At 36.7% G+C, this 27,939-nt stretch overlaps 3 protein-coding genes across 8 annotated transcripts in view; 2 read left to right on the top strand and 1 right to left on the bottom strand.

Moving 5' to 3' along the window:
* Window positions 1–2,442, top strand: part of FAM169A (family with sequence similarity 169 member A) — a 56,884-nt gene extending 54,442 nt beyond the window's left edge. The window contains exons 11-12 of the mRNA XM_004374576.1: window positions 582–785; window positions 1,891–2,442. Coding sequence (XP_004374633.1) covers window positions 582–785; window positions 1,891–2,442 — 756 coding nt within the window. The remainder of the gene's footprint in view (window positions 1–581; window positions 786–1,890) is intronic.
* A 2,313-nt stretch (window positions 2,443–4,755) lies between these two features.
* GFM2 (GTP dependent ribosome recycling factor mitochondrial 2) overlaps window positions 4,756–27,939 on the top strand; it is a 56,761-nt gene continuing 33,577 nt past the window's right edge. The window contains exons 1-7 of one of the 6 annotated variants that reach the window (XM_023729517.1): window positions 4,756–4,811; window positions 17,485–17,571; window positions 20,001–20,085; window positions 22,871–22,928; window positions 23,381–23,478; window positions 25,676–25,801; window positions 25,908–25,996. In XM_023729517.1, coding sequence (XP_023585285.1) covers window positions 17,509–17,571; window positions 20,001–20,085; window positions 22,871–22,928; window positions 23,381–23,478; window positions 25,676–25,801; window positions 25,908–25,996 — 519 coding nt within the window. In that variant the 5' untranslated portion in view covers window positions 4,756–4,811; window positions 17,485–17,508. Of the gene's footprint in view, window positions 4,812–15,448; window positions 15,611–17,484; window positions 17,572–20,000; window positions 20,086–22,870; window positions 22,929–23,380; window positions 23,479–24,833; window positions 25,039–25,675; window positions 25,802–25,907; window positions 25,997–27,939 lie in introns of those variants that run through there. The other 5 variants (XM_023729519.1, XM_004374496.3, XM_023729518.1 and 2 more) reach the window with 5 other exon arrangements.
* Window positions 8,230–15,435, bottom strand: NSA2 (NSA2 ribosome biogenesis factor). The gene is made up of 6 exons (XM_004374495.3): window positions 15,186–15,435; window positions 13,405–13,592; window positions 13,165–13,315; window positions 11,445–11,624; window positions 9,364–9,556; window positions 8,230–8,453 (listed from the first exon to the last, which is right to left on the bottom strand). Exons 1-6 carry the CDS (start codon window positions 15,186–15,188, stop codon window positions 8,386–8,388), a joined length of 783 nt encoding a protein of 260 aa, XP_004374552.1. The 5' UTR covers window positions 15,189–15,435; the 3' UTR covers window positions 8,230–8,385.

The raw sequence follows: 27,939 nt of genomic DNA on the forward strand, positions 1-27,939 counted from the left end.
GTGATGCAAGGAGCAAGATTGTTGAAAAATTTCCCTGGGTTGACCAGACAGTCAACTGGTGAGACCAGGGGCTATCTTTTCCCAGCAAGAGAAGCTGCACCAAACTCAGCTTTGTATGAGACTGGTAGTGCTTCCTCCCTTGGCAAGGTAAACTGCAACTTCTTAGAGGCCCCAGAGATGCCGGTACTAGACAGCTGGTGTTCTGTAAAGAGTTGGCACCAAGTCTAGACTGCCTCTGGTGCCTTTTTACCGTGGCTCCCATGATTGCCCTATAAGAAGGAATAACGAGAAGGGGGCAGTGTCTCTCCACTGAATTTCAGACATACACTGTATGTCCACAGAGCACACCTCTCAGAAGAACAGTGGGATTTTAAGGTACTCATGCATTCTTTTCTTTTGCTGACCTGCCTTATAAGTTTCGCTTCTCCTCAAGTAAGACTATTCCTTAACTCACGTTCTATGATTCTGTGAATTCATCTTGAGTCCTGGTGCATGACAAGTAGGCACTGAGAACTGATCCACCTTGTAGGATAAATAAGTTGGTTGTAATCATGTTGTGGTGTTTTTCCTTGATGATTTAGGAATCTGAATTAGAGCCTATGAATGGTGAGATAATGGATGACACTCTTAAGACCTCACTTATAACTGAAGAGGAGGACTCCACTGTTGATGTTTTAGATGAAGAATTAAAATTGCAGTCTTTTAACTCCAGTGAAGACTCTACGAATCTTGTTCCACTGGTGGTAGAGTCTTCAAAGACTCCTGAAGCTGTTTCACATGATAAGGCAAGGGGAAATAACCTTTTTTTATAATTAAAGTATTCCAGTGTTGGGACATTGGTGTGTGCCTGAGTGCGTGCGTGTGTGTGTGTGTGTGTGTGTGTATTCTTCCTCAGCTTAACACGTATAGTCCTTCAGGAAAACTGATTTTTATACTAGATTTGGTATTTTGAGAAAATGCAATTAGTAATGTTCCATAAATTCAAATCTTTGTTATTTATTTGTATCTAGCTTATGGTAAAAAAAAAAAAAAAAAAAAAGTGTTATTTTGTGGGCTTGGGGAAATGGTTAGAAAAATGGATAAAGCATATTTACCAAATATTTGAGTACCTATTGCTTACATGGAGCCCTGGTGGCGCAGTGGTTAAGGGCTCGGCTGCTAACCAAAAGGTCGGCAGTTCAAATCCTCCAGCCACTCCTTGGAAACCCTATGGGCCAGTTCTCTGTCCTGTAGGGTTGCTATAAGTTGGAATCGACTCGATGGCAACAGGTTTGGGGTTTTTGGTATTGCTTACATAGACTATGACCAATACAATAATTTTAACTTGCTTTAATTAGGGAGACAGATTAGATGAGTGGAAAAAAATTTGATGGAGCTTTTAAAAGAAACTTAATTTTATTACTTTTGAACATTTCAATTAAAGCTAAGAAACAATTGTATACCATTGTTTTGTTAGTGCCTCCCATAAATAGATGAATAAAATTTCCATTGCCCCTACCTATTCTGTAGTGAAACTACAGCCAGACTAAGTGGAGTGGTATAGGGTCAAGTCCCAAGGGACTCTTGTTTCTGGCTCCAGTAACCCTGAGAACCTAAAAACTTTGAGTTGATTTCATGGTTTTGAGGAATCTTGATTTGAAGTTAAACTATCTTAAGTACTATTTTAGATAATTATGTCCATAAAGCAAAAACTCAGTGTATCATAATTGTCACGAGACAATAATTTTGAAGAAAGTGTGTTGTATTCGGAATATATACCGGATTAACAAAAGTAATGAGTACTGAATTCTTTGAGTTGAAGTTATCATTGCATTGCGTATTAGTGTCTGAGAATAATTTTTTGAACTAGATTTTAAAAGTTTATTTGTTGACTAGGTTTTTTATTTTCAGATTTCACATATAGTTGACTCAGAACCATTAACAGAAGAAAGCCCATCTGATGAAAAAGGGCACACTGAAGAGAAACTGCCACTAGTTTCAAGAAAGAAAGCACATTTTGGGAGCTCAGACGATGTTGCTACTATCCCAAATGAAGAACGATCTGACAGTGGTTTCCCCAACTCTGTGATAACTGAATTTTCTGAAGAATCGATCTCTGAAAATTTATCACCCAACACTACTTCCTCATTGGAAGACCAGGGTGTTGAGGAGGGGGTACCTGAGCCTCAGGAAACATCTCCTGCTCTTCCTCAGAGTTCTTTGATAGAGGTTGAACTTGAAGATGTGCCGTTTTCACAGAATGCAGGACAGAAGAACCAGTCAGAGGAGCAGTCTGAAGCATCTTCTGAGCAACTGGATCAGTTTACAGTATCAGCAGAAAAAGCTGTGGATAGCAGTTCAGAGGAAATAGAAGTGGAGGTGCCTGTTGTAGACAGGCGGAATTTAAGAAGAAAGGCCAAAGGGCATAAAGGACCTGCTAAAAAGAAGGCCAAGCTAAACTGAAAGACGAAAAACAGATGATAAATCCTCTTCTTTATAACATAATTGTTGTTTTTAACATATGGTAATTAATAAATGCATGGGGCACAGGACAAAATCTGCAAAATTTCAATGTGAACTTATTTATGATGCAGTCTTTTTCTCCTCTCTTAGGACCTAGGATTCACCATTCTTTTTAATTCTTCAGGCTCTTTTGTGTAAATACAGTATTTTATTTTTATTAACCATATTTCAGCTTTGGGAAGCCAGATCATACTATATTTTCATCTCTAGCAGGTGGGGACATCTGACCATTAATATATCAAAAAAATAGAAAAATCCTGTGGAAGTAGGCTTTCCATTACTTGTAAGGATCACAGAAATCTTTTATACTAAAGGTTTTAATAGTACACTTGGTAAGTGTTCTAGAAGTTTTATGTTATATATCAGAACTAATGACCATTTTTAATGAGGCATGCCTAATAACTGTCAGTAAATCAGAATAAATATAACTTCAAGTAAATGAGAACACAAATACAGAAATTTATGGTCAAATGTTTATGAAGGTGGTATTTTGATATTTTAGTTGTAGATGCAGTTTCTTTCACTTCAGTGTCTGTGGAAAGGTACACAAAAAGTCTGTTTCCAGTTCACTCTTTATCTCATCTGATATTAATAGTACTGCTAGGGACTTAACTCTGGCACGTAGGCGTTAATAATTTAAAATTTCATTTTAAGTATTGATTTGAGGTAATTAAAAAATTTTTGGTCTCTGCATATTCACAGATGCACACTTAAAAGAGTACACTTTCACTTTATCAGGTAAACATCCCAGCTAATATAATTTTGGTATCTAGTTTGCTCTAAGCTAATATAATTTTGGTATCTAGTTTGCTCTAAATTGGACTGTCTGGGCCTTATCACAAAGGTAGGTAAATTGAGCTGAGGACTTTACTTTGTCCTCACCCAATTAACATCGATACTTAAGAAGTGTGATGCCCCTTTCTAAGGCTGCTTCTTAATCCTGCCACTGCCCTAACACTGAAATCTTATCTATATTCTCCTCTGCTTTCATCTGTCTCTCTTAACTCGTAGAGTGATTCACCAGTCAAAAGGTCTTCCTGCCTGCAGGTTATGCCCTTAGCATCCATTTTTGGGTAGGTTTGGACTTTGCCTACAATCTTACACCTAGATGGCAGGAGTATAAGGCTGCCCTGGGAGCTTAGTCACAAGTGCTGAAATTAAGTTGGAGGCTTCAGTTGTCCCTTTGGTCTGCTCACTCTTGATTAGTTCTGTGAGGACAGGTTGTCAGCTAGCCTGTATGTGTACATTGTGCTGTCACAGCAAAGGCCTTTCCCTAGGGAAATTAAAAAAAAATAATCCAACTGTCAACTTTTGTATAGTCATTTTTATTTTAAAATGAAAATGGTTATTCTTAGATTCCTAGGAGACTCTCCAAGCAATCCTACTCTTTGAAAGTATTAAGTATTAAATTATTTATATTTGCACTTAAGTTAGAGAATGCTTTGATCCCATTTAGATTGTTTTAAAACAGCTTGGTCCTTAATGTGAAAAAATGTTTATGGTTTTGTGTCATTATTGGAGGTGCTATGGACTGTTGATGAGACTTTATTCTGTCTACAGTCAGGTGATGTCATGTTAAATTTTATTTTTGGAGGTTGATATTTTAATAATATCTAGTGGCTGCAACAGTGGGCTCAAACATAACGATTGTGAGGATGGTGCAGGACCAGGCAGTGTTTCATTCTGTTGTATATAGGGTTGCTATGAGTTGGAACCAACTCAATGGTGCCTAAAAGCAACAGTTAATAATCTTTAAGGCAGTCAAAATAGCAAACCCTTCTATTCACCTAAGATTTTGAATACTTGTGTCTCTTGTGTTGTTTCATTACTGGTCAGAGGTGAGCCAGATTATTTCACTCTCAATGAAAATTAAAGCACTCTGGCCATTTGTTTTTTCAACAAATGCTAATTAAGTGGAAGATAAGAATAAATATGACTAATACTACTATGTCTATCAAATGTTTGTGTTGTTTTACACATTTTGAGGTACTTTTGTTAATATCACAGTTAGGGCTAAAACTAAAGATTCTGTTATGCTTCAGTAAATTCTTAATCTTTCCATTTTTAATTTCTTGGAATAGATTGGAAAACCTGTTTAAACACCCTTAGCCATTTTCCTTTCTTACTTGGATTGCTCATTGTTCTCTTTAAAATACTAAGTTTTTTTTTTTTTTTTTTAAAGATTAAGCTGACAGTTCTTGATGTATTGCAGATACAGTCGCTGAGTTTACAAAAATGATCAGCTGTTCATGTGTGACCACTGGGGGACTAAGAGGGACACTTGTCCATGATTGGTTTATTCTTAAACAGTAAGTGAATTTTAAGCAATTTGAAAACTTTATGTTCAGCATACAAAAAGATACTTTTGTTGTGTAGTACCTCTGACGGAAAATGTTATTTCGTGGTTTATAGAGACTAGAGGAGAAAAGCTAGGTCACATGGAAAAACCTTTCATGTTCTTAAGTGAATACAGAATTTATAACAAAGTCTGTACTCAATAAGGAAGTCTAAACAAACTTAATCAGATACTGTAGTTTTCTGCAAGGTATTAGAAAAACTTTGAGAATTACAGATGACTGGAATTTGATTTCAACCAGCTAGTCTAGTCATTGAGTGTCTGGTCACATTCTAAGTCCTTTGTGAATTGCTTTTTTTTCTGTTTAGAACTGTTTGTGGAGAAGGGAGTTCAGTTTGTGTACATACATATATATTTCCTTGTGTAAAATAAAGCGGAACAGTTACAAGTAAAATTTTAGTTCTACTTTCAAGTTTTAAATTGCTAGACATCACAGAAATTAGTATATTTAACAATTTATTATAAAGCCCCTCTACAACTTTTAAAGGTGAGGGTCTATTATGATTTTTTATAAAACCAAACAGCATGATTTAGAATGTCAGTCTTCTACTAAAAATGTGTCTATATTAATGGTCTTTCCATTCAATGTAGAGAATATGGTAAGGATAACAATTACTAGTGACTAATGGTTCACTTCTAGCAATCTACCAGAACACTACCTAAAATGGTTTCAGTGACTTTAGACAAATATCTATGAAGGTTTATGGTTGCATCAAATTGAACAATTCCCTAATACCTAAATATCTGCTCTTATGTTTCTGTTTTACCCTTTAGTATTACCATTCTAAGGTATGGGCACACCAGCAAACTGAGACAGATCTTGATGTAAATAAAAGAAGTTTTACTAACATTATTCATCTGTGTAACAGTATTTTAGAAATAAATTTCTGCCTTGAATGTCCACTAGTAGCAATATGGTGTTTAAGGTGTGATCCAGTCTTTCATGGGTGCAGTTAGTTAAAAGTGTTATGCTTATATGTTTGCATACTTAATATCAAGCTTTCTTTGTACCTTACAAGATGGTAAATTGCTTTTTAAGTTTTGGTTCTAAAAGATAGGTAAACCTGTTATGTAGTATCCCTTACCCAAAATCGGTTTTCTTCTTTCACCTGCCAAAACTGAAGTCATTCACACATCACCCATTTCTAACATAGTGGCATAATCACTTGCTAATATCTGTAAGAAAGGTTCAACTTTGTATCATCCTAGGTGATTGTATCATACTGGATGCCATTTCCAAGGAACTAGCCTTTCTTTTCCTAAGTATCTGTCTGTGTTTTATAAATTTCTACTTAGAAAAGATGTTACCTTAATTCAGAATAGCAAGTCTTACTGGAGTACTTGTTTCTTAGTTTTTGGTTTTTGAAGTTTAAAAGTAGTAATTAAACCTATATTTTGTGATTGTTTCCTGGTCTGTGTTTTGAAATTCTTCCCCTTCTCTTTTCCTAATTTAGTTGAAGATGTGTTTAGATATTCAGTTTGTTTAGATATTGAATGATTTTGTTAAAGGCATAATCACATTGGTTGTACTTTGCAGACATCAAAAAATAAACTTAAAATAACTTAACATGGTGATTACAGATTAATGTCATACACCCACCCACGCACCCCTACTGCTGTCAATTCCAATTTATAGCGACCCTGTAGGACAGAGTAGAACTGCCCCATGGTTTCCAAGGCTGTAAATCTTTACTGAAGCAGACTGCCCCATCTCCTGTGGAGCAACCTTTTGGCTAGCAGCTGAGCACTTAACCACTGCACTTTTTTCTGAAAGGCAGTACCATTTTATTTAGTGTTCTAGGAAATTTCAGGTTACTTCTTAAAAACAAAATCTGAGAATTCAAAGTTCCCAAAGTAACAAAGCTGGAAATTAGTAATTCTGTAATCCAGAAATGCTAGGTGATCCTTCTGTTGTGGGGACGGGGCCGACTGAGAAGCTCATGTAGCAGATACCAAGAAACCAGAGTTGAGGTTGGTGTGGATACTAGGTTAGGTTCACCACCTAAGGCAATTAATCTTTCAGCCTTGAGGGATCATTAGTACTAAAAAGAAAAAGGTGGGTTGGGAGAGGAGTGGGTTCTACATAATTTAACATTAAATTGCCTGTAGCTTTCAATACATAAGTGGCCAAGTGTCACCGACCTTGCTCCCTCTCTGCCCTTTTAATTTCCTCTTAGCATGCTGGAAGCCACACATTTATCCCATTCACACATCACACACACCGCTCCACTCAGTGTCAGTGCTGTTCAGCATGGTGAAGAGCAGACTTACTTTCTCCTCCACTCTGCTACCCTGATGAAGTTAACACACTGGGATAAGGTGATTATCTTAATGTAATACAGAGATACCCTAAAACGCGAAAGTAATGAACCAGATGCATATGATTCAAATCACAAAAGTGCCTTCACCAAGTTATAACCCTAAAACATGGCCTGTTTTACATTATCTAAGTAACTGCAATTAAAGTTCTTTTGATAACTATTTAAAATGGAATTACTTAAACCAAATGCATATGATTCAAATCACAAAAGTGCCTTCACCAAGTTATAACCCTAAAACATGACCTGTTTTACATTAGCTAAGTAACTGCAATTAAAGTTCTTTTGGTAACTATTTAAAATGGAATTACTTAAACCAATTTTTAGCACCATTCTGAAAATATAAATGTACTACCCTAAGTCTGGAAGATAAAAAATGCCAAAAGTGCGAACATTTCAGTATGTTTTATTTCCCCTTTTCCTTATGTAGTTAGAAAATACGGTATTAAAATATAGTTCCATTCATCTATAAATGATAAAAGGAAAAAAAAGTTTAAAGTGCTGATTCAATGACTTCTTATATAAAGACGTTCTAAGGAATTATCATGGAGGTGAAAAGATTTATCTAAGTAGGAACTCTTCTGAACTTTCAGAGAAGGTCCCAGACAAAGTTTTCCTGGCTTAGGCACTGTATTTGTGTCCCAACCTTTATGTGGAGTTCTTGGGTGGTGCAAATGGTTAAGCACTAGGCTAACTGAGAAGTTGGAAGTTCAAGTCCACCCAGAGGCACCTTGGAAGAAAGGCCTGGCAATCTACTTCCAAAAAAATCAGCCACTGGAAACCCTGTGGAGCACAGTTCTCCTCTGACACACATGGGGTTGTCGTGAATCGGAGTCAACTTGAAGGCAACTGACTAACCTTTCTGTATGAAAAAGGTGTTGTAAACCAACACTGGTCATTTCTTTCAGTAGTGATGACAGATTTGCTTTGCTGAGTACCTACTAATCACTACAGATAGTGATGACGTTTATTTCTATAAAGGCTTTTAATCACTGCCTTAGGAACATCTAAACCATGAAGATGTAAAAATAAAGACCGATTTGTAAAACTGGACCATTTTAATGTTTCTTATAATAAATAGTTCTCTCAATGACTGCAGACACGTAAGGCTTCTTGGTAGTATTCATAAGCGCATGGTAATGGTGATTTTCCTGATTGGTTTGTAGTCTTCACCAATAATTATAAGCAGTTACTTGTATGAAACTGCTGTCAAACTAGTAAAACTGCATTTATGCATCCATCATTTTCAGGATTGTTGGTAACCTGGGCATATTTCCCTAAGGAAAACAAAACAAAAGGAGAAGAAAGGGTATTACCCGATAAGGATGTTAGCTGATAAAAATTAATTTTAAAGAATATAATCTTTGCCTAAAATATTTTTAATGACCACATTTAAGAGACTGAAAATGAACCATAAAAGGGTAAATGTTATTTCACAAAATTAAATTACTCAAGACCAAGCCAGATTTCTGAATACAATTTTTATATAAACATTGTTTTTACAAATGGTGGTCAGTTCCACTGTTAGTACATTATATTTTGTGGGCTGGACCCTAGTGTTGCTATTTTTCCACATGATTCTCAATGGAAATGAATCAGGTTTTAAATGAGTTTAAAATCAATTCAACAACCTATTTTAAAACTGAGGTCAGCTAACATGAAGTATGAGCCAACTGATACAGTTAGAGAGAGCATATTCTTCCCTTTCAAAGAAAATTAGATATTTAGAATTATCAGGACACTAAAAGCAGACGGTTAAGCAAATGAAAAAAGAATTTAAAATTGCTGCATGATACATTTGTTTTAATTATCACTGAAATAGTGTGATCATCTGTTTGACATAAACCTCCCTTCCCCTACCCATTAATTTTATTTTCTTCCAATTTTTTTTTGTTATCATACTCTGCATCTACTTTCCTTATAATAGCTTTTTTCCTAAAAAGCATAAAATTAAATCTAATACAGTGACACCTTGTATAATTGAAACCACTAAGCCAAATTAAAACCGAATTGCATTCATAATTACTTTTTCTAAAAAAAAAAATTCTTGAAGATTTAAATCTGATTTTTGTTTTAACTCATTTAGCTTTTCTGCATTAAAAAAACTGCTGTTTAAGTTAATTTGAAAAGTATTTCTATTTTAGGACTGCAGAATAGCAGCAGCTCTATATTTAAAAATTTACTTACCCCAAATAACCTTGCCTCCTTGTGTCACAAGGCCCAACTCGCTCACATTCACCTCAATGACAGTACCTTTGGTAATAACACCCAAAGTTGTATATAGTGGGGATGAGGGATTCTTCTTTACACCAAGTATTGGTAGGCAAAAGGTGGCTTTAAGTTCAGGATGTGTTACATGAGCCTTCTTGAAACGTAAGCCCTAGTAAGTAAAATACAAGAATGTTTGTGTCCAAAATGTTAACACAATGATGGGTAGTGGTCCTTTTTGCTTTTCCAACTCATCTCCAAAAGAAAAAAACGATTAAATGTAACATCTTAGTTTTAAATAATATCAAATCTGAAGGTATCACACAAAATACAATTAATTCTACAGACTAAAAATCTGATAGTTCTAGGGTCACTATGTGGGGGAAAATCCCACAAACGTGCATCTCCTGAAGAATGTTTCTCATGTAACAGCTACCTAGCATCAAACCTAAGTGTCCTGATTCCCAGTCTTTAGATACCTCAGCTACATTCCATAATGAAAAATAAGCGGTGGACCATCAACTTTCTTTCCGTTAACGGTAGTACTGGTCAAAGATTGCAGTGAGTCCAGAGGGGTCTGTAACAGAGACCAGTCCTCTAGATATGGGTCCTTTGGCGTGTAGTACTTTAGAAGCCACAAAACTTTGCAATTCTTAAATTTGATTTTTGCCTCTATATGGGAGGGTGGGCTTAAATCAGCTCTTAGTAATGACTCCTTAATCAAGCTTATAAGAAATAAACCATTCAGGATGCCACCTGATTAATTCATAATTAAATATCTGCCAATTACAGTAAACCTAGAATAGCTTGACTAGTATGTTTTCTTTCTGTAGAATTTATATGGTTACTAAAATGTATTCATAAGATTATGAATAAGAAATCAAAACAAGGGCAGTCCATGAAGTAATCCAGGGGTGGGCAAACATTTTCTGTGAAGGGCCAGATAGTAAATATTTTAGGCTCTGCAGGCCATGTGGTGTCTGTTGCAACTATTCATCTGTGTGAGAAAACAGCCATAGTCAATAATATAAATGAATGGTTATAGCTGTGTTTCAATAAGACTTTATTTACAAAAACAGGTGGTTTATGGGCAATTTAATCCATCAAAGATTACTTGGGTTGAGTACCAGATTAATAGTGCCAACTTTTCTCTCCATTTTTCTAACCAGGCTGGATATCTATTTGGGATGGTAATTTAGTCTTATCAAAAAACCCAAATACCACCAGGCTCCAGTCTATTTACAGGGGAGAGTAATTCAGTCTCTTTAAAAGGACTACAGGAAAAAAAAAAAAAACTTCAATTACATTTGAGGGTGAGAGGGTTAATTAATTTTGGGGGCATATTACTATCACTGCTATCAATAGGGAATCCCTGGTGGTGTAGTGGTTAAGAGTTCAGCTGCCAACCAAAAGGTGGGCAGTTCGAATCCACCAGCCACTTCCTTGGAAACCCTATGGGGCAGTTCTACTCTGTCCTATAGGGTCACTATGAGTCGGAATCAACTCGATGGCAACGGGTTTGGTCTTCCTTTTGCTATTAACAGAACTTAAATTCCCTTTTTTTAAATTAAATTTATTTTTTCATGATTGTATACTGAATGTTTTCAGAATTATAAGATACTTCCTTTACTAACTTGAATACTCTTGAAAAAGCAGTCCTACTCAAGTTTTCTAACTTTTCTTAAGAGACAAGTGCCTGAGACCTAGTACAATGTCAGACATATAGCAGACACTCATTTGTTGAATGCGTAAAATACTACCTCATGTGCAGAACATGAAGTTCTAATATGTCATGTTTGTCAGGATTCATTGAGAATGTTATGAAAATTCTTTTCCATCTTGAGTCTCTTATGAAACTGAAGACAAGTTTCTTGACCTTAGTGGAAAAAGTGCTAAGTAACCCCAATCAATAACTTAAAATAACAAAAAGAGCATAAAATGCTATCTTTCAACCTGTGTTTTGTAGCAATTTTAGGAAATTTTGGAAATGTGCTATGTACTTTATATAGCTTAGCACAGGAACTAACATTTAAGACACTCCACTCTTGCAAATGACTTACCATTGGTCTGATGAATCGTTCATATTTAGGTGGTTTTCGCGTGAAGCCATCTCCAACAAAGCAGACTTTAGTAACCATCCTCTTCCATGCTTTCTTTTTTCTCTTTCCTGTTCGAATAACTTTTAATACTTCTGTTTCTCCCTGGGCACGGACTTTGGGCAGAGGGACTTCCCATTTTCCCTAAAAATAGACCACAGTTAAAACTTAGTGCTAGTAAAGAACAATGAGAATAAAAACTCAAATATGCTTTTAGTGGTACAAAGTAGCACGTTTATCCTTAACTAGTCAACACATTTTTGACTCAATTGTTTTCCAGAGGTCTGCACTGTTTCTTCACAAACCCCAAATTAAACACAACTAGTTTATAAATCATGGGTACATGAGATAAAAGGTTTGCTTAAAATAAAAATGTTATGTTATGGGAAAGATATCACCTGTATAAATAAGGCAGTACTTCTAAGAGCAGTGTAGGTACCTACTACTATAATCAATACTGTAAAACTGGAAAATGGTCTTTACCTCTTAATATACCTTTGCGTTTCCACTTCAAATGGAGTTTTAGATTATACTACTGATAAGAAAAAATCGACACCAGCTATTTTGTACCACCCCAGAAAGCAAAATTCTATGAAAACAACTGAAGCAATTTAAGGCAGTAGAAAGAATACTGGACTTATAACAACACATGGGTTCTAGGAGCAGTTCTACCATTTCATAGATATGTGACCCTGAAGAATGATTCACACCTCTTGGGCTCCATTCTCATCATCTATAAAATGATAGGGTTAAAGTTTCTTACAGTGCTAACATTCTACCACTCAAATTTTTGTATTTACACACCAAAAAGAGCAGTATGATTTTAAAAATAAAATTTGGAAATTGTAAGCTTTTTAAATACAGGTACCACATATTCTGCTGCCACCTGGATTTCTGTCAATCCACACATAGATTTAGAATAGTTATACCTTTTTTCTACTCATTTTTAACAATACTTAACCTAATTTAGCATCAAGTGCTATCCAGCAGTAGTATTTAAAAAAAAAAAAAAAAAAAGCTGAATTTTTATTTAAGTCAAATCACTTCATCAAACATTAAGAATACTGGAAAACAATTCTACCGTTTAACCAATTTCAGCACTGCAGGGCAGCAAAAACAAGAAGTTGTTGTATCTTTCCCCGTAACACCACAGCACTTAAAAAAAAAAAAAACAAACCTGTTACTGTCGAGTTGATTCTGACTCAGAGCGACCCTACAGGACAGAGCAGAACTGCTCCATAGGGTTTCCAAGGAGTGGCTGGTGGATTCCAGCTGCCGACCTTTTGGTTTGCAGCTGAGCTCTTAACAACTGAGCGACCAGGGCTCCTACCATAGCACCTAGGAGTTGTCAAATACTGGAAACCAGCCATTAAATACTGATTTGAGATTTAGTGTTTACTCACTAATTTTCTGTTTTTAAAGTTTTTTTTTTTTTTTTAAACTAAAGATGCTGGCATTCTAAAAACAAGCAAAACCAAAAAACTGTTAAATGCTAAAATTTTCTGGTAAACATTTTATACTAAATAAAAAAGGACATTACAAAATTTACAAACAGCTACTTAAATAATAGGACTAATGGCTGGATTTCATGTTTCAAATTAAACTGACAAACTAAGAGCCTCAAGATTGAATTTAAGTAATTCTCCGAAACAAGAAAAACAGACTTTCAGTCTGGGCTGCTCACCGCTTTCTCTTTTCGCTTTTGTTTAATCATATTGGAAAGTACTTTAGCTCGGGACTGCCCCTCTCTGTCCAGCAGATAGGCAGGTACTGCACCTTGCGGAGTCTTCTCATCATTCTTTTGTTTGGTGTTTCTCTTTTCATGCATCTTGATACTACCAAGGAGGAAAGATTCAAGATTATCAGTTTGAGCGACTATTACCTGATGCATGTTAACTTTGTTACAACAAATAGGACTACTTACGTCTTTTTCATTTGTATTTTCTCAGCATGGCGCTGTTTATGGTAGAGCTTAGCCTTTAAACCAATCATCTTTTTCGCCTTTTTTGAACGTTCATGAGCCTCTCGACCTTCCTTCTTCCTCTTTTTCTCATGATAATCCAAACGATATCCATGGCGCTTACGGTGTAACTCAATATATTCATTTTGCGGCTACAACAATGCAAGAAATTTTACTTAATTTTAAAAAGTACTAAGAGAATTATTGCAAAATACTTCTTTTACACGTCATACAGCACAGAAGACCTATATCAACCAAATGCTCACTTGCTTAAATAACTAACAGTATTAAGCCTACTCATAATGTAAATTAAGTAAGTTTTCATCCTAGAAGATATGAAGCATCAGAGATGATATCTGTAATAATCTCAGTGAAAGTTAACGTATGGTGAAGGGCACTGAAGCAGTTAAAAAATATAATTTTTATATCAAAGGAATGGGGTGCAAGACACTGCCCAGAATCCACTGGAGCACAAAAGGGATGATCTGATTACAGAATTCCTTTTTTTTTCCTTCCCGAACATAAGGTAATCTTTTAGCAACATCATTATTTCATACTTTTTATTTTAAAAAATTTAGTCAGTTTTATTGACATACAATTATACGTACAGTAAAACTTGTCCTTTGTAAGAGTACAGTTTGTTTTATATTGAATTGTGTAATCAACATACAGAATATTTCCATCACCCGAAGAAGGTCCCTTGTGCAACTTTTAAGTAAGTCCCCTTTCACCACCCTCACTCTGATTTCTGTCCCTATAGTTTTCCTGTTTCCAAAATGAAATGTAAATGGATCTAAAGTGTAACCTTTTGAGTCTGGCTTCTTTCATTTAGCATAAGGCTTTTGAGATTCACTGTGTTGTTGCATGTTATCAGTACTTCACTCTTTCATTACTGAGTAGTATTCCCCTGTGTGGATATACCACTGTTTATGGATATGAGTTGTTTCCATTTTTTGATGATTATGAATAAAGCTGCAACAAACTTTTGCACACAATTCTTTGTGTGGACATGTTTACTGCCGAACTGTTTTCCAAAGTGACTATAGTCTGCCTTTCCACCAATAATGTATGGGATCCTTTTTGCAGTTTAAATGCCTGATTTATTGTAAACATGAGTCCTGAGTCCATTTGTATTTTAAGACTGCAAAAATAAAACAGTAATTATGCAAAGGCAATTCTGGCATGAAGATTAATGCTGAATAACACTCAACAGGGTACTATGTATCAGGTGTAGTGTTTTCAACTGCTTTCACATAAACTTTCCAGCAACCACATGAAAGGTATGGGAAATGCCATTTTTCAGAGAAACAGGTGAAGAGATGTAATAGCAAAGGATCTGGTAATCAGATAGATCGGGGCTGTAAATCCAGCTCCGCAAGGCATGTCTTCGTTATCCTCATCAGTGAAACGAGGTGGCAGGACCAACACCTACCGTGTAAGTTTATCATAAGGCTCAGCCATACTCCCACTGGGCTCTGGCACTGATGACAACACACGTGGCGAAGCCCGGAATTTAACAGTGTGAAATAAGTCTCACTCCAAATCCTGTGCTCTGGCCACTATTTCATGCGGTCTCCCCAAAGGTAAGTTTTTGTTTTCACTCCACGGAGTCTACCCTCTTCCCCTCAGAAGGACCTCACTTCCGCCTGCCACCCCGCTACACTCAGTCCTAGCGTTCCTAGGATCCCCAGGCTCACACCAACCCAGACGCTCTACGTCCCAAGGGCCCGAAGCAACCTCCTCACCATGGTGACGGCAGCAAAGCTGCCGGGAGCGGTCTCCGGGGTGCGAAGGAGCTCTCAATTTTCGGGTCTCAGAGACCCACGAGTCGACTCCACTCAACCCGCGACAGGAAAGGGTCACCTTCCGAAACCGCCGAGTCAAGGCAAGCTCGACACACTCGTTCCGAGACTCCTTTTCCTGCTTTGAGCTAGAGGAGCGGAAGTTGCAGGCAGGCGGCATTAGGCAAGTGCACCGCCGGAAGTTGTGAACTGCGGCGGCTAGAGAAGACGGCGGAAAAAACGAAGGTTCCCGCCGGAGATTGCGAAGAGGTTAACCGAAGTAGTGAGGCTAGGCGCGCGGTTATTGCTGACTTTGACGCGGCCTGTGTCTCCCTCTCCCAACAGCCTGGCAGGAAAAAGCCGGCTTTCGGTACGCGACTGAGTGCCAGGTGGGTACTCGGCCGCGCCGTGTGACTCCTGCGTGCTTCATGAACGTGTCCCGCACTGGGCATCGCTGACCTTCGAGGCTGCGACAGATACAGCTAACCTTGGAGGAGGGCGACAGGGCTTCCGGGACCTGCGCCCTTCGTTGTCCGCACAAATTGTGGACGTGTCTCTTCTTCAGGGAGGACGAACTGATTTCCGTTCTTGTTGCTGTGTGTAAGATGCGCACGATTGAGGAAGACGCAGAGAAATGAAACTATTGTACAGGAAAGAAACTGCTGGGCCTTAACAAGTGTCAGAAAAGAAAGCGACAGCTGTTTTTCTGGAGGTGGAGAACTAATTTCGGAAAACCTTGAGGCTTCTTGGTGCAGTGGACAAACTGCGGAGTGAATTGCATTAAGTGGCCCTGTAGAGCCATGAAGGAAGTAATTCATTACAAGAAAGTACATCTGACTAGGAAAACTTGTCAGTTGTACCTTTTATTGCACAGTCTTAGAAGTTCCTTTAATTAACTTACAGGTTGGAATGTGATTCAGCAATTACGGGAGGAAAATAGCCAAAGCCAAATTATTTGTCTCCCTGAGTCCTAGTGCTTGAATTTGAGGCAATTTTAAGGCTCTGTCTTCTAATGCGATGTTACTCGCTTTCTTTAAAACAAAAAATAGTAGTAACCAGCATTTGTCTATTTTCAGGCACACTAAGTTATATAATCCCTAACCTGGAATACAGTGTTTCCAGGCATTGCTTCACTCATCTACTTCAGGTTTTTGCTTAAAGGTCACTATCTTGTTGAGACCTTCCTTGATGCCCTTAGTTGCAATTACAACTTCCCTGCCTAATTTTTCTCTATCCTTCGTTGCTTTAACCCCATCCCCTAGAAAGTAACCAAAGACATTCAGTACGTTTTTGTTGAGTGAGTAATTCTTATACCAATACTGTGATGTGATTATGTAAGAAGACTGAGGCTCAGAGATTTTAAGTGATTTACCCAAGATCACAGAAGACTTGGAACTCCAGCAAGTCCTCTGACTAAAGCCTGGTCTAGACTTTGTATCACACCACAACTGTCCATTTGATACCTTTATTTTAATCAACAGTTTATGGAGTGTTTTCAAAATACTTTTTATTGAAGTATAACATACATGCATAAAAATGCATATACTGTAGATGTACATTTCAGTGGGTTTTCAAAAGCTGAACACACCCGTGTAAGCAAGCATTCATCAAGAAATGACAATAATGTGCACCCCAGAAGCTCTCATGCCTCGTTTCAGTCCCCACTACTCCCAAAGTTCACTGTCCTGACTTTTGTTGAGATTAGTGTTGTCTGTTTTATACATTATGTAATTGGAATCATACAATATGAACTCTTTTGTGTTGGTTTCTTTTGCTTAACTGTGAGATTTATCCTTGTTGTTGCCTGCGGTTATGCATCTTTCCATTTATGGGAATTTTTAATAGGTTGGTTTAAGTTGTGAACAGTATTTTTTTCATTTATGATTTTCAAAGCCATTAACGACTTTTTTCCTCCTGAATCAGGAATAGAAGAAAAGAGGAAGTTTTAAAGGCTAAGCAATGGTCACACTTTGATTTGTATGAAATATAGGAGGCAAAGTGGTTGGCTATGTTGTTTATCATTTATTATTTTACTTTTCTCCCCCCTCCTGCCCCTGGTAATCATTTATAAACTTTGGTCACTATACACTTGCCTTATTTGTATAAGTGTGATCATACAATATTTGTCCTTTTGTGATTGACTTACTCCTACTTTTTGAAAGTATTGTATTTTTACCATATGTATTTGCGTATGCCTTACATCTGCTTTACTGACATATATTTCATAAACTTAGTTTTATAATTTTACATATTTCTTTCTCAGAGAATAGCAGTTTACCAGATCAAGATGTTGTTCAACTGGAGGCTATTTGCAGTGAACCATCAGAAAATATCCAGTTTGCACATTAATGTAAGCTTTTTTCTTTTTAAAATAAATTAAATGTACTTCAACAATCTCAGTTACCTTACTTCCAGAAAGCCTACTATATCTCATTAGCTTTTGATTCCAAACTTAGTTTATTCATAACCTTTGGATATCTTAAAAGGGTTTGTAAAATAATCCCCCCACCTCATTTCCTCAAGGCAAACTAATTTAAAAGAAATTACCTTAATTGGGAAGGAAAAAAAAAAAATAAAGATGAATGCTGGTTTCATAGAGTACTAAAATGCCATTCCTCTTGGGAAGCAGTGGGGACTAAATCTACTAAGAACAGCAGCAGTTAGTGTACATCTGTAAGCTGCTTATTAAGAATGCACTTTAAACTTATATATTCTAGGTGTCCACAGGTTGAGACACCTGTAAAATAAAATTCGTTTTAAATTAATGTCAAGGTATAACAAATCGTTGTGCAATGGTTGCTTTAATAAAACTACTTTTGGTTCTCTTTTGGAAGACTGTTAGATGCTAACTTCTTGAGCAGTGTGATACTTTTTATCTTAGTCTCTAAGCTCTGGTCCGACTCCTAAATCCCCTTCAGAACATTATAAGTTATTTTATAAACTGTTACATCTTCAGAGTGCTTTAGAAATACTAATTCTCAATAAAACCATGCCCTTCATTGTTTATCTACAGCTAAATGAGAGACTATTTAAAGTTTATCTGGTTCATTTCTTTTTCTTCAGCAGTTTATTAACAGGGAGTAGGGGAGAACCTGTAACCACGCAGAAGCATGCCTCATTATTAGTTTATAAATTCACTCTTAATACTTAAAATCACCTTGTAGCGTTTTGAACAGGGTATCTTTCTATATTCCGTTTTGAGGGCATAAGTGGGCCAAGGAATTACACAGACTTTCTTCAGTGTTTTTATTGCTGACACTTTCAGACTGTACACCCTGTGATAGGTAGATACTGGGGTCTTCGTACCCTTGTCGTTGTGCAGTAGCAATTTAAATAAGCTTGAGTCTCTCCCACCTGTTCTGCCTTAGGGAGTTCTGATGGGAAGGTTCTATTAATTAAAGCTGGATTAGAGAAAAGTCTAGACATAGGATCAAAGAAACTCCATCACTATCTTGGTTATCTGTATTTGGGGCAGAGGGTTGCGGGAGAAATGGGGTGTGCTATACGCCTGACTTTCCCTGTTTCACTGAAGCTGATCGCTGTCAGGAGAGTCCAAATGTTACAAGCATGAGCGATAACCTGACACTTGGCTGGCATCCCCAAGCTCTTATTTTTTAATTTGTCCATCCTGTGTTTGGGGTCGGAGCCCTGGTGGTGCAGTGGTTAGGAGCTCAGGCTGCTAACCAAAAGGTCGGCAGTTTGAATCCACCAGCCACTCCTTGGAAACCGTATGGTGCAGTTCTACTCTGTCCTGTAAGGTTGCTATGAGTCAGAATCGACTCAATGGCAATGGATTTGATTTCGGTTTTTCTCTTCTCTTGAAATGTGTTTTTAGGATAATAGTGTCTGTTATTGCTAGAAACTTGGTAACCAATGGAGAAATAATATAGAAGGCACAGATACGCATTCCACGATACCATAAAAGGCAGATTGTGGTAGCCCAAAATCATTACACTAACAATTCCAAATATACTGAAGGTCATTAAATGTGGATCTAGTGATCTAGGGATAAATTGGGATGAACGCTGTTCAGCCTCTACTCGGGAACATTAGGAGAAGGTAAGGGAAGCAACTGGGGTGATGGGTAGACTTAGGCTTAAGCAGACCTGCTGTAACTCTGAGTCTTCTTTGTAATGCTACGTTGGAACTTTAAAAAAGCCATCTCCCTTATTTTTCAAAGCTTTCAGTTGATTGTAATGTGTAGCTACTATTATAAACCCTGAAAGTAGCTAGTGATTTTAGAGTTCATGACCCTCACGAGTTCTTAGCTGCTACAGAGGAGAAGCAAGGAATATCCAGGGGACACACCCTGTTTAATCTTTCTGATTCTCTTACCTAAACATTAGGATCTTGGTTCTCAAACTGTAGCCTTCAGACTCACCTGTGGGGGTGTGGGTTGTTAAAACACTAGTTGCTGGTCCGCATCACTACAGTTTTTGATTCAGTAATTTGGGGTAGGGCCTGAGACTTTGTTTTCAAACAAGTCCCCCCCGCCCCGCCCTTATGCTAATGATGCTGGTTTGGGAGAACCATTGCTTTAGGGTTAGCTCAGAATATTTAATCTATTCGTTTTATCCTTATTCTTTCCTGTAGTATAATTTGGAGTTGTCATTTTTTAAAAGAATTGGAGTTAACAAATTAGGAGATGCAAATTAGATTAATAAATTTAAGGAGATGCAAAGTGTTTTGTTTTCTGACAAAGCATAATTCCAATGTTAAAACTACTATAATAAGTTATACTAAAATAAAATTAATGTGAAGTTTCCTTTTCCTTACTAGAATATATGCTGCTGTAAAAGAAGAGCAAGCTTAGAAAGATTAAAGCCACATTTACCTCTTGGAAGAAATTACAGTTCCCTGCCAGGTACAAATGTTAGATTCTTCTCATTTTATCTAAACTGCTTGTTTGCTTTCTCTCTTTTGTTTGCAAACATTTTCTTTAAAGAGCAGTCTCCAACTATTTCGTAAAGCTCCCTTTTACTTCTTGGCTGGTGCCTTGAGATTGCTAGGGGTGGAAGTGTTCCGGTAGATGCCAGGAAGGAATACCAGCAGAGTTGTGTTCTGCTGGACATGCTAATGAGGTGAGCAAAGCAAGGCTTGGTGGCTTTAGTTGCTGGCTCAGAAGTGTAGCATGTGAGTCTACTTGTAGAGTGCGCTTGCTGTAAAGTATTTATTTTTTGGTCCACTTCTGGTTTGGATACAAAAGTGTTTTCTCTCAAGTTTTTTGAAGGTTCTTAAATGTAGTTTAGTTAAATACTTATCTGGGGTGGTTGAGGTTAGATATATGGCAGTTAAAAGCTAGAAGGAGTTCACTACTCTTAATTCTGAATATCCTTCCTGTGTTTGAAGTAAGCAAGCAGATGGCAGACTCAATGAAACCAGTTTAATTCTGTTGCTGTTCTCATTAGTATCTTTTTTTTTAAATTGTGGTGAAATAAATATAACAAAAAATTGAAAAAATTGGCCATTTTAACCTTTTTTTCCCATCAGTTCTTCTTTATTTATTTATTTGTTTATTGTGCTTTAGGTGACGGTTTACAGAGCATATTAGTTTCTCATTAAACAATTAATACACATATTGTTCTGTAACATTGGTTACAACCCTGCAGTGTGTCGACACTCCATCCTTCTGGACCTTGGGTTCCCTATTTCCATTCATCCAGCTTTCCTGTCCCCTCCTGCCTTCTCGTCCTTTCGCCTTGGCTGGTTTGCCCGTTTGGTCTCATATACATGGTTGAGCTATGTGTATTATTGTTTGTTTTATGGGCCTGTCTAATCTTTGGCTGAAGGGTGAACCTCAGGAGTGACTTCAGTACTGAGTTAAAAGGGTGTCTTGGGGCCATACTCTCAGAGTTTCTCCAGTCTCTGTCAGGTCAGTAAGTCTGGTCTTTTTTTGTGAGTTAGAATTTTGTTCTAAATTTTTCTCCAGCTCTCTCCAGGACCTGTATTGTGATCCCTATCAGAGCAGTCAGTGGTGGCAGCCGGGCACCATCTAGTTTTGCTGGACTCAGTCTAGTAGAAGCTGTGGTAGTTGTGGTCCATTAGTCCTTTGGACTAATCTTCCCCTCGTTTCTTTGATTTTCTTCAAATTTTAACTTTTTTTTAAGGGTATAATTCATTGACATTAATTACAGTTACTGTCTTGTACAACCATCAACACTGTCTATTTCCAAAGATTTTTTATCACCCTGAACAGAAACTAAGTAGCCCTTAAGTAGTAACTCCCCCTTCCTCCCTCCCCTAACCGCTGGTAGCCACTAGTAAACTTTTGTCTCCATGCATTTTCCTACTCTAGATACTTCAGATAAGTGGGATCATACATTATTTGTCCTTTGTGTCTGACTTACTTTGCTCAGCATAATGTTTTCAAGGTTGGTTCATTCATGTTGTAGCATGTATCAAGACTTTATTTTTCTTTATAGCTGAGTAATATTTCATTGTATGTATTTACACATTTTGTTTATCCATTTGTTGATGAATACTTGGTTTACTTCCACCTTTTGGCTATTGTGAACTACGCTGCAATCAACACTGATGTACAAGTATCTGTCTGAGTTCCTGCTTTCCAGTCCTTTGTGTATATACCTAGAGTAGAATTGCTGGGTCATATAAGTACTCGAAAGGTGGGCAGTTTGAATCTTCCATCCACTCCCTGGAAACTCTAATGAGCAGTTCTAGTTCTACTCTGTCATATAGGGTCACTACAAGTTGGAATCGACACAACGGCAGTGGGTTTGTTTTTTTTTTGGTTTATGGTACTCATTACCATTTTTGTAATGTAAGAATAATAAAGTAAGTAAATTTAATGTGCTGCATTATTGGAGTGTATACCTAGGTTTCTGGTTTTGCCCACGTGAATTTAAGTGTAGTAATACAGATTATCTTTCAATCCCCAAACTACCGTGAGGTTTCTAAAACATAATAAAATTCGTGTTTTATTATAGAAATCTGGAGAATTGGTTTAAATAGCAGGAAGGTGTAAATTAAACTTCTAAATATTACTGCATCGTTGGTTTCGTATCATTTTTAATAAAATATGAATATAGAATAAGTCATTATGAACTTGTCTTATTCCAGAAATACTACTTAGTCTTTAATAATTAGATTATTATAGCTTCTGCTCAGTGTTCTCCTAAGCTGTCTGTAAAGGTATTGTATGCCTGGGATTGCTGAGGGAAGGTGGGTTCCAAATGGTGCAAAAATTGGTTATCAGCTGATAGAGGATCACTCTTAGCCCTCAAGTCTTGTGAAAATGCAGGTTTATTTATTTTTTTGCATTGTTTATTTTTCTTTGATTTATGATCTGCCACTGCCTTACGATTGTTGTTATGAACATAAATTCTTATTATACAGTTCTGTAAACAGAGGTGTAGAATTCGGAAGAACTTAGGATAAATCTGTATTTTTCTGAGGACATGGTCAAGAAATTGATGTTTAAGAAGTTTTAGCTTATTTTATTGTTGTCTGTAGCCTTTTCCTTATAGACTGCAGGAAAATAAATTTTGATAAACGAGAGTTTTGTTTAGCTTGAATTTTCCACTATTTGGAATTACAATATATGCTTAAAATTGTTTGAAATTTCTTTTATTTTTAAATTAAAGGAACATTTCTTAAATTTAACGGTTCAATTTTAACCCTCTTTCCATCAGGTGTAATAGGAAATGATATCAAATCCCTTCATTCCATCATCAGTCCTCCTATAGCTAAGTAAGTGCTATCATTTGTATCTTTTTTCCATAGACTACTTGAAAAGTTAAACGTTTTTGCTTATATGCTTAATTCAGTATTATTAGAGGATACTGTAATTTCTGGGATTTTCTACCCTAGCTAATTATGAATAGATGTTGGTATGTATCTTAAAGCTATTTTCTTGTCTCAATTCAATGCTAAAAATTTTTAGTGTAGCAACAACATACCTTTCATAGAAATAAATGTAAGATATTCTCAAGATTGTAGTTCTCTCTCTAGTTATTTAGCTGTTAGAGTAATGTGGTAGGGCATACTCTAAGAATATTTTCCGTTTTCCTCGCTTTTGCACCAGTATATAAATTATAGAAATACTAATCAGCTTTGAAATTTGTACAGCACTGATATTTTTTTAGTTTTACAATTTTAGTAATGCCCACCTCATGGTAGATGTTTTTCTCCCTTTTAAACAGAATTCGTAATATTGGAATTATGGCTCATATTGATGCAGGCAAAACTACCACGACAGAAAGAATATTGTACTATTCTGGATACACAAGATCACTGGGAGGTTAGATTGGATTTCTCTTCTCCCTAATCCCAGTTAGTAAAAGCAGCATTGGAAAATATTTTGATTAAGAAATCAGACTAGAGACCTTGAATATGACATAGTGGCGTTGATGTCTCAACCGTACCATAAAGATAAGCTAGTTGCAACACTCACCAATGGGTTTTCTTAGGCTCAACTAAACATTCAGACTATCATAGGCCACTTTTGGCACTAGTCTACTCAGAAGGGGAGAATACATAACAGGAACCACGGGTTACGAGCAAACTAGCATCAGGTTTTCTTTTCTTAAGAATTCTTATAACAATCCACATAGCTACCTGGGAACTGCCCTTTCTGTCCTCCTCCCCCCTAAAAGCAATAGCTTAGGTACAAGTTGTCAAGAGTCACATCAGGTGGGTGTAGAAGCTAACCTGGCTTAGAAGACTCATGCCCCATAGGAACAAATATCTCTTGTTAGAGTTCCATAGGCATAGCTTCTAGGTTTCCCACAAGGCACATGCCGTACCCCACTCAGGGAAGCCCAGAGCTTTGTGTTGCCATCTGTTATTTATAATTCGTTTTTAGTTCTTCCCAATTCAGATGTAGTTAATCAATCAGAAATTATTTGATGTACCTGTATTATTAGGTTTCTAGGAAAAGCAGCTGGAAAGTTAACCACAAGTCAAATTCTCATGCAGAAGAGGAGAAAATTTTGTTAGTCTTTAACCCATAGTAGTAGTGGTATTTACCTAAGTTTTGAGTTTATTTTTAATTATAACATATCAAAACTTCTGGTTCTTGACCAGACATGCACATCTGAATCCCCTATGGAGCTTTTGTTTGTTTTGTTTCTAAGTAATGATGCCCTAACCCCGTTCTAGAATTTAAATTGGCCTAGATGTCTGTGTTTTTGCATCATGTTTTTTGAAGCTCAGTTATTGGGCTCATACACGTTTGTGATTGGTATGTCTTCATGATGAATCAACCCTTGTGTCATCATGAAGTGTCCTTTATTTCTGGTAAAACGGTTTATTTTGAAATTTGCAATGGAGGTCATCAGGTCCTTAATAACCTGAAAATGAGTATCTGTATTTTTCAAAAGCTCCACCGTGATTTTGCTATGCATCCCAATTGAGAACCATTGCGGTAGACACCTGGAATTGGCTGAGATGTAATACGGTATTTATGGAGGAAAAGAATACCCAGGATGAAAATCTTCGTGACAATAGGTTCCCAAATGTATAAGGACTTGGATTTTTCATAGAATTACTGTGCTATGTAAATGGAGATAATAACAGACAGCAAAGTGTGAAGCATTGTTAGGCTTCCTATATTATGTCATAAATCTGGTAACAATCCGTCCTTCATCTCCCCAGTTTGTGTTGCTGAAATGAAGGTCCAGATGAGGCGGCCTAGCCAACTTTCAAGTTATCTTTTGAAATCCTTTTCTGGTTCAGGCCATAAGCCTAGATATGATCCAAATTGTGACAGCTTGTTGATCCAAGGTTGTACTGTAGAAGTTCTACCAAGACTCCATTTGCATTTGTACAAAATCATTTTTCTTTGGAAAATTTAGTGAAGGTAAGGATTTGTAAAGGATAATTTAGCTTTGGAAGAATTTTTTTTCTCTACCTTGTTCCATGTAGCTGCCATTTATTTATCATCTACTGGGCCAGGTCCTTTATATATATTGTCTCATTTCATCTTTACAACAACCTGGAAAGGTTGTCTTTATTAGCCTTGTTTTACAAACTAGGTTAAGTAACTTGCTTCGTATCGTAGAGTAGTAAGTGGTAGAGTTGAGGTTTAAGTCTAGGTCTGTCCGACCACAAAAGCCTGTGTGCACTTTGATTGCAGTACTCTGCCTGCTGTCAAGGGGTCAGGAGTGAGCAAAGTCAGATAAAGAAAGGGTAATGAATGCCAGGGTGGGAAGGAAAATGAAAGAGATAGGTTTATGGTTCAGTAAAATTAAACTGAGATTTTAATCTTAGCTGTTAAAGAAAAATTGTTGTGATGAGAAAATTACTAATCTTACTGAGAAAGATTTTTTTAGAATCAGGATTTATTTAAAAGTAGATTAAGGGCTCTAAATATCAAACCAAATATTTTATGAAACGTTTTTCTTAAAGCAAATTAAACTCTGTGTCAGATAGATAACAAGTATCAGTAAAATGCATTTGCTGTTGAGACTAAAGTATATCACCTTTTCCCTGGTTAGATGTGGATGACGGAGACACAGTGACAGATTTCATGGCTCAAGAACGAGAAAGAGGCATTACTATTCAATCAGCTGCTGTTACATTTGATTGGAAGGGATATAGAGTCAATCTAATTGATACACCAGGTATGGTGCTGTTCTAGCATTGCAGAGATGCTGCATTATTCAGGGATTCTTTTTGTTTGTTTGCTTTTTAAAGATTTTAAGTGCTGTATTTTCATCTTTTTCTTAGGTCATGTGGACTTCACCTTGGAAGTTGAGCGCTGCCTAAGAGTGTTGGATGGTGCAGTGGCTGTATTTGATGCCTCTGCTGGTGTAGAGGTAAACAAAAAATACTGCCAAAGTAAAGTGAATATACAACAAACAACACGATTTAAAAAAAAGAATGATAATAGATGTTGTTAACTATCACTCTTTGTTTGGTAAATTCATATAAACCATATTATGGTTAATAAAAGAATTCAATACTGAGATGTGATCTCAGATATTTCATAGTAAGAGGAAAGAAAAGTTTGGTTTTCTGTAGAAAATATGTTAATGTCAGGTACTGTGAAAGGGTCTGAAATTCTGTTCTACTTTCAAGTAACAAGTTTACCTGTCATAATTTAATGGATTCTGGCCAAAGATACAAGACTCCTGAGTCAGAGACTGAGGACTTTATTACTCACAGAAATAGCAGCAGCCAGAGAATCAGCATTTTTTTGTGCTGGTTCCAAAGTCCCGTTTCCTACAGGAGGAAACAGCCTGGTGGCAGCTGCATATGCAATAGATTTTAGTACAGGAGAGAAATGCACATAGAGAATGCAGGTATTTTATAATGGCAGTAAGCCATTACACATTGTTGGTGGAACTATAAAATTAAACAACCACTTTGGAATTCTCTTGGGCAGTTTCTTATAAAGTTAAATAAATACTTACCCCATGGGCCATTAGTTCTATATCTTTATCTGAGAAGAATGAAAACATTTGTTCTCAAAAGACTTGTTCAGAATGTTTATAGCAGCCAAATTTCATAATGACCCCAAACTAGAAACAACCCAAGTGGTGGGTTGTCCAGCAGCAGTGGATGGACAAACTGGTACATGTATACAAAGGAAAGTACCTATAAAAAAGAATGAATCTTTATACCTAACTGTGTGGATGAATGTAAAAAACATTATATCAAGCCAAAGAGTCCATGCTGTTTATATGAATTCAAGAGTAGCTGAATGAATTCATGATGATAGAATTAAAATAGGTTGCTTATGAGGAGTTGGGCACAATTTCTGGAGTGATAGAATGTTCTGTATCTTGGTTGGGATAGTAGTTACACAAGTGAATACAATTATCAAAACTCATTGAGCTATATACTTAAAATCTGTGTATTGTATTGCATGAAGTTTTATGGACCCTCCCCTCCAAAACAAAACCAAACAAAAAACAAACTGACCTCTGTTGTAACTAGCGTCAGTACCTTAGGCTTTTTGTGCTTTGCTTCAGGGCTATTGGACTCTACTATGCACAGATATTATAAGAGACAAACTATACATATTTAATGTGTTCAAAAATGAAATTAAAAGAAGTAGAAGAAAAGCATATGAGAATTGAAACTTATAAATGTAGGTATTGTCTGCTTTTTTTAACTCTTTAAATCTTATTTAGTTTACATGAATATTCAATCATTCACGATGAAAATATGTACTTTTTATCATAATATTATTTTTATAATGTACTTTTATATGTTTAGCTCTGGTAGCGCAGTGGTTAAGAGCTCACCTGCTAACCAAAAGGTTGGCAGTTTGAATCCACCAGCTGCTCCTTGGAAACCCTATGGGGCAGTTCTACTCTGTCCTCTAGGGTGCTTGTGAGTCGGAATCGATTCCACAGCAACGGGTTTGGTTTTTGAATTAAGGCAACAGTCTGTCTTTCACAGATCAGAAAACTGACATTAAACATGTTCAGTATTTTGTGACATGTACTAAGAAAGGTGAAGCCAAACAAAAACTAGGTCTCTGATTCTTGATTAAGTGCTCTTTCCATGATTGTCAGTACCTCCCAGGTGTTACTTCTTTTCGTGTGGCAACCTAGTTCATCCAAAGTTTTATTCTCAAACAGTTGGAAGCACACTCTTTATCACACTTCATCACATTCCCAGCTGTGTTAACCTGAAAGCAAAAGAGCGAATCTAGAAGCCTAAGGACAGTGGCACTAATTCTTTTTTTTTTTTTTTATTGTCGTAATTAAATGAAGTTTACATTTCAAGTTAGTCTCCCATACAAAATTTT

This window comes from Trichechus manatus, unplaced genomic scaffold, assembly GCF_000243295.1.
Source record: "Trichechus manatus latirostris isolate Lorelei unplaced genomic scaffold, TriManLat1.0 scaffold00029, whole genome shotgun sequence".
NCBI classification, from domain to species: domain Eukaryota; kingdom Metazoa; phylum Chordata; class Mammalia; order Sirenia; family Trichechidae; genus Trichechus; species Trichechus manatus.